The 7028-nt window shown below is 42.2% G+C and overlaps 1 protein-coding gene across 1 annotated transcript in view; it reads right to left on the reverse strand.

Annotated features, from left to right (window-relative positions):
* The window catches only part of LOC111156581 (family with sequence similarity 198 member B), a 43729-nt gene extending 42316 nt beyond the window's left edge, over positions 1-1413 (reverse strand). Inside the window, exon 1 of the mRNA XM_022517574.1 lies at positions 516-1413. Within this exon, the coding sequence (XP_022373282.1) occupies positions 516-1413 (898 nt within the window). The remainder of the gene's footprint in view (positions 1-515) is intronic.
* Between the last annotated feature and the right edge of the window lie 5615 nt (positions 1414-7028).

Here is a 7028-nt window from a genome sequence, read left to right on the forward strand (position 1 = left end):
AAAAAAAATCAAAGGGTCAAATCTAACATGGTCTGTCTCTGGGCCTTTTAAAAAGTTTCCATCTGCTGAAGAAAGATAACCCCCTCTCCCTTTTACTTTTAAAAACTCCTAAGGAATGAAATTCTACTTACTTCCATAGTAACCTCTCTAATAATATGCCTGACTGTCAGCAAGTTCTTTGCCTCCACCCGGCTTCCTCTTCTCATCATGCAAATTGCCACTGGCTTTAATTAGATTTAATAAGCCACTGGGAAGTGCAGTGAGGGAAAAGGAGAGCAAAGATTACACAGTGTGGGCTTACCCTTGCATGTTGAATACAGCATTTCCCTGGAACGCTCATATCCTCCCAAAGTTGGGAAAATAAAGAACGCCAAACGTATGGAAAGACATGCTGCTGCTGTCCAAATGTGAGACGTGGGTGGAGAAAATCATTTCGAAAGAGAGACTGAGGGAAAAGAGGAAAATCAACCCAAATCCCCAACAGCTGCAAATCACGAAGCATGTGAAGCTGTTACCTTGAATGAACTCTGATTTCCTGCTCACAGACGGCAGGGTCCTGTTGAGCCCAAGGATCCTGTCCAGGTGGAAGGCAAACACCTCACTCATGTCCAAAGGCTGCTTGAGTAGTCCACAGGGGCTGGGGCCACAGCGGGGCACAGAGCCAGCAGAGCTCCCCTCCAGCACCAGCAAGTGCGCTCCACTTTTAGAGGACGCGGACTGAAGACCTGCCACTGCACCATCCGCCAACAGGCGCATTTGGAGGATGTCTTCTTTGCTCAGCCACGAGGGGGCGCTCTCACTGTAGATCCTAATGTTGCTCTCCTGGGTCTTGGGCCGCTGAAAATCTGAGCCCCCAACTTGCACTCCCGAGCCCCGTATCAACCTCCAGGGTCGTTCCCCAACCTTGGCCAGGTTTCCTCCCTGGACGTACCCAGGCACCTCAGCATCAGCATCCTGTGGCTGAAGGGATGGTCCGACCAAAGCCTCCTGTCCCAAGGCTGGCGAGGCCACTGCGTACTTCTTCCTGCGCTTGGGTTTCACTGTGCCACGGATATTGGCAGGCTTGCTGCGCTTGGAGCGTAGGGTAATGTACACCACATTGAGCTGCAGCGTTGTCCCATTGCCCTGGGACTCTGGAGGCGCCAACGTACCATCCAAGGGTATCTCAGGAAAGGGTGCCTCGGCGGTGTCGCGGCTCTGGTGCGGCCCCTTTTCTGCTGCCCTTCCTTGCTGGAGACAGGCACGTCCCACCTGGCTCACCAGAAAGCCCAGGTAGATGGCGCAGGCAGTGCCCAGCAGGAGGTTCCTCCGGGTCCTTGGGCGCCGGCCGCTCCAGAGTTTACGCACCCGCGGGACACACAGGGAGCAGATGAACCAGTTTATGAGTTGCCCTGGCTTGTCTGGACAGGTCATTTCTCTGCTGCATCCACATGTTGAACAGAGTTTAAAGTCTGCAGTTGGTTCCTGCTGACATGATGCATGGTTTCCTGAATTCAGCTGTCGCCTCCTCTTAGGTATATAAGTGGTCTCCAGTGGGTAGGGTAGAGGTGGAAGTAAAGGGCTGGTGATGAAGTTGGGAATGTTTCTGACACTCGCGGCAACAAACCTTTTAAACTCCTATCAGCTTCCCCAAGGAGAAGTGTGGCTTGTTTCTGGGAATGAATGGAAACAGAGTTAACTGAGTCACAATCTCAAACTAGTTCAGTTCCTCTTCAACAGTAAAGAAAAAGAGTAGCCCTTTCCTTTCACAAATACCACCACCATGAATTTTTTTTAATTACGTTTAAAAAGAGAAACAGGACAATATAGAGTCGATATTCAGTTTAAACTAGTGAAAACAAACCATGCAAATCCAAGAATATTTTATAACTTGTAGCTAAAGTAGTTTAATTTGACTCTGAAAGAAAAGCATTAAAATCCGACAAACCCTTTTTGAAATTTAGAAATTATTTCAGACAAGGGATAGACGGTGTTTAAAAACAATCTATAGCCATCCCATTTTTATTTTTTTAAAGTCCTGCATTACAAATTGGGCAGAAGCACCAAGTATTAACATTCAAATTCAGAAACATTCTCTTAATCTGATGGTGCAACTTTTTCTTCACTGTAAGTTTCATCATCTCTACATAAAGAATGCTCTCGATATAAAGCCAAATGTCCATATATCTCAGAAGAAGTTACATTTTTTTCAGTCACACACACAGAAACACAAAACACAAATTCAACTGCCTTTCATTCCTTTTCTTCCCACAAAAGTCAGCTGAAAGAAAATAAAGGGATCTCTAGCTTTCTCTCTCTCCTTTTTTTTTTTTTTTTTTTTTTTTTTAACATTACTAAAAAGAAGAACTCTTAAGCAACCTTACTTACACAGCTGGCCCCGTGCTTGGCTCCAGGAAGAATGTAATCCCTGACTGTAATGCAAAGAACTTTTAAAGGCTGAGGCATGTAAGTAGAACATATTTCATGGTCAAGAGTGTTCCACATTTCAAATATCTCAGCTCAGCTTTAAAAGCTCTCTTGAAAACTCCTGATTGCAAAGCAAAACGGTTACTTGTCAACTGGCTGTTGGTAACCCAGTTTTAAGACACACAAGGTTTTTTTGTTTTTTTTTTAATAGTTTAAAAAATAAACTTTAATTTTAAGATCTGAAAAAAACAAAAGCCAAAGCCGTACAGAAGCAGTGTTCAATCAAATAATTTTCCACTTATTTTTAACCCCTGGGAGCCCTCTAGTGTCCTGTTTGGAAACAGACTCAGAAATTTCAGTCTCACGGTGTTAAAAAGGATTCAAAGTGTTTGCTAAGCAGCAGCAGGATAAATACCTTATAAAAGGAGGAATGCCATAACCCTGCTGTCCATCCTGGGTAGCGGGGGAGTAGAGCACCAAAGTTCCCAGCGACTACGACTCATCTTACCGTCTTGACTGTTTACAGAACATTTGTCTCCCACCACTTCTGAGAAGGCCTAGAGGTTCATAAAAAGGTAAGAAAGGGTTAACTTAAATGAGGAAAAAAATAGACCGGTGAGATAAGAGTGCACCCAGATAGAGGAAGACATTTATAGAGTGCTCTTACACGGTGCAATGGCTCACAAAAAGAAGTCATGGATTCCCTCTGATTGGAGGTTGTCTTTAAAAACAGGTTAGTAATTGGCTTGGGGAGTTTGCATGTCCTGACACAAACGCAGGGTTGATGACCTCTGGGTCTCACTTAAGCTCATTCTTTTTGCTTCAAAGGCAGATAGAATCAGAAGGTAGGAAGGTGATAGGGATTGCGGGTCTCACTGGAAAAGAAGTTTGTGATACTGGGGGACCAGTAAGAGATTAGCGTATGGTGTAGAATCGTAAAAATACTACATTTTATAATGCAAAAAAACAGATCAAGGGGATTGAAACATAGAAGGAAAGAATAAGCTTCCAAGTGATTAAAATGCTCAAAAAGTATAATACAGCTGTTACTTTAATGCTCAAACTCACTCCTGTCTTCTTTTTTAAAAGTTCTGCCACATGGAGAAAAGAGAGGAACAATTCTAATATTGACAATGGTCTAGAAGTACCTGTGGATTCTGGCTAAACTTCATGAGACTGTAAGCATTTTTCCAGAAGCATTTTTCTTTGTGTTCCAAAACTCTTAAAGCTCACTTGAATTATTTTCTAGGTAGTAACTGTTAACTTCTTGAAAGGAAACCATGAGAGAGTTGTTTTATTATAATGATATTGGGGGTGCCTGGGTGGCTCAACCAGTTAAGACTTTGCCTTCCACTCAGGTCATGATCCCAGGGTCCTGGGATCGAGTCCCACGTCAGGATCCCTGCTCAGCGGGGAGTCGGCTTCTCTCTCTGCACCTCCCTCTGCTCATGCTCTCTCTCTCACTCACTTTCTCTCTCTCAAATACACAAGTAAAATCTTTAAAAAATTATATTGCGGGGCACCTGGGTGGCTCAGTGGGTTAAAGCCTCTGCCTTCAGCTCAGGTCATGATCCCAGGGTCCTGGGATCGAGCCCCGCATCGGGCTCTTTGCTCAGCAGGGAACCTGCTTCCTCCTCTCTCTTTGCCTGCCTCTCTGCCTACTTGTGATCTCTCTCTGTCAAATAAATAAATAAGATCTTTTAAAAAATTATATTGCAATGATATTATTCTCACATACCGAGAAGAATAACTGACCTGATTCCAAAAATTAAAAGTGCTTCTTAAATTAAAGGCAGAAGCCAAGTTATAACAGGAAAAAGCCTCACTGGCTGTTTCTAAATCAACTTCTTCAGTAAAGAAATGTTTCGGAAATAGACGAGAGTTGTATGAGTTGGTAAATTTGCTTGACTGACCCTCACACCAACAGAAGTCTTTTTATTAGAAGACCAGCACACTGCCTCCTCTTATAGCCTCAAAAGTGAGTAGTAGAGGCTAAAGTAGAGGCTAAAGCCCATTTAGAGAATGGGCTCCAGAGGGAAAAAGACTGGCTCCTAATCATCCTTGGCTTTCTAGCTGTAGTCCCTTGTGACAAATAGCCTTACCTCTCTAGCCTCAGTTTCCCTAAGAGAAGACTAATAATAGCACTTACAGCACAAGTTTCTTGTGATGGTTAAATGAGGTAACGGTGACAGAATGATCATTTGAAAGATTAGTCAATATTTTTATTTCCCCAGAACCTTACTGAACTTCTCAGAGACCCTTCTCCCAGCCCAGGCAGCTTGACAGGGAATCACCAACTCATCAAAGGGGAAGCTATCATCATATAATTAGGAACATGCTCACTGAATCATTGGAGTAGTCAATATATGGATATAAGCAACATAGTGGACAAGAATGTTCATCAGAGGTTATCAGAAACAATTCTCATTGGGCACCTGGGTGGCTCAGTCAGTTAAGGGTTGGACTCTTGATTTAGGCTCAGGTTATGATCTTGGGATCATGAGATTGAGCCCCTGAGTCCGTCTCTGCTCTCAGTGGGAAATCTGCTTAGGATTCTCTCTCCCTCTCCCTCTGCCTCTGCCCCTTCTCCATCCCCATACCCTCCACTCACTCACTTCCTGTCTCTCCCCTTCTCTAAAAAAAAAAAAAAAGAAAGAAAAGAAAGAAAAACCATTTTCCTCATTCTCCCCACTACCTATTCAAACTTGCATTGTGTCCTAGTAGCACTTTCCAACTTCCTTGCATAAAAATGCAGACGTGGTTTTTCTAGTCATACTTAGATTTTTTAAAATGTTTCCACTTATTTTAGTCACACACACACACAGACACACACACACACAGACACACACAATCTGCATGAAAACTAATCAAAATGTTTGATCTAAACAAGGTTAAAATTTTTAAATTTCTCTTAAGTTTTAAGTATTTTCCTTTTCCAGAAATTAGCTGTCCCTCAAAAAGCATAGCAAAAGCCTACTGAAAAGGGGGAGAGGAAATCCCCCATGCACTGTTTGTTTCTTTGTTTTTACTGTCTAGACTTTCTTCCTCACCTATATACCCACTCACCCCACTCTGGGTCTGTCTCTGGCTATTCCAGACTTGAAGGGTAGCAGGGACAGAAAAGTAGTAACTACAGTGGAAAACTTCTTGCCACTCCCTTATATTGTCATGAATTGGTTTATAAGCTCTCTGGGCTTAGCACAGGTATATAAAGCTGACTATCTGGTAAGCATTTTGCAGTTTCTTCAAAAACACCACTGTGACTGTCTCTTCTCAGCCCCTTGGGTTCCAGCAGCCCTCTGCCCTGTTGAGGTCACATTCTCTCTTCAGGCCCTTGTCTTGGACAGCATTTAAAATGACCAGTGGGGTGGCTTTCCCATGTGGGCCTGTCTGCATTGCCCACAAGTGGTCTGATACACAGAGTCACCATCCTTTGCCCCAGCGACCTCAGGCTATCTATTTCCCTTGACATGGTGGACCCTCATTTTGGGATGGGGAAGCAACTGCTATCTATTGCTCACAATCCAGGTTGAAAATGAACCGAAAGGTATTTTCTACCACCGAGCTCAAGAGAGAAGTTTAATTTCATTTTAGAAAAATAAACCGAGGTGCCTGGGTGGCTCAGTGGGTTAAAGCCGCTGCCTTCGGCTCAGGTCTTGATCCCAGGGTCCTGGGATCGAACTCCGTATCAGGCTCTCTGCTCAGCAGGGAGCCTGCTTCCCTTCCTCTCTCTCTGCCTGCCTCTCTGCCTACTTGTACTCTCTGTCTGTCAAATAAATAAATAAAATCTTAAAAAAAAAAAAAGAAAGAAAAATAAACCTAAATTCCTTGAATGCATAATGGCTCAAAAGTTTGTTGTCACAATATAACATTCACATGTAACACATATATATGTGTTCACATATAACACTGCAAATGTTTGTTATTGATATTAATATTGGATGAGAGAGATCAAATCCTTATACCTAAAGTACTTTCTCTCCATTAAAAAAAAAAAAAATCCATGAGGAAAACAAAGCAGAAAGGTAGACAACAAGACAATGATATGGCTCATTAAAATTACCTGGGAAACTTTTTGTACCTTTATGGAGGCAAAAGAGGGTAATGAGAAGCAATGGGAGCAGGGTCCAGAGCCTCTGGTGGTGTTCGATTTCTCCACCTATATGGTATTTAGGAAAAGATGTTTATTTTGAGACATTTTGTTGGCTATACACTTACAATTTATGAAACAGATGGTAGGTAAACAAATATTCTTCTTATATACTTTATATCTTGCTTATGTTCTACGTCTATATAGAAAAGGAGTAGAAGTAATAATTTTTTTAGATCTCAGATAATTTTTATTTTTTTAATTTAACTTTATTTTTTCAGTGTTCCAGGATTCATTGTTTATGCACCACACCCAGAAGTAATAATTTTTTACATATTTTTATTTACAATGAGAGTTCATGATGTCCTCATCATTTAAAATTAAAGAAGCTAAAGCAAAATAAAATCATTGAAAATTTTAAAAATATATAGATACCTAGGCCCCACCCACCTCCCCAGAGATTCTAATTTAATTGATCTGAGGTAGAACCCAGCAATCCAAACTTGGAAAGACTTCCAGTGTGCGGGGTTAT

The sequence above is a fragment of the Enhydra lutris genome, unplaced genomic scaffold, assembly GCF_002288905.1.
Source record: "Enhydra lutris kenyoni isolate GAN:26980312 unplaced genomic scaffold, ASM228890v2 scaffoldscaffold3, whole genome shotgun sequence".
Classification (NCBI taxonomy): domain Eukaryota; kingdom Metazoa; phylum Chordata; class Mammalia; order Carnivora; family Mustelidae; genus Enhydra; species Enhydra lutris.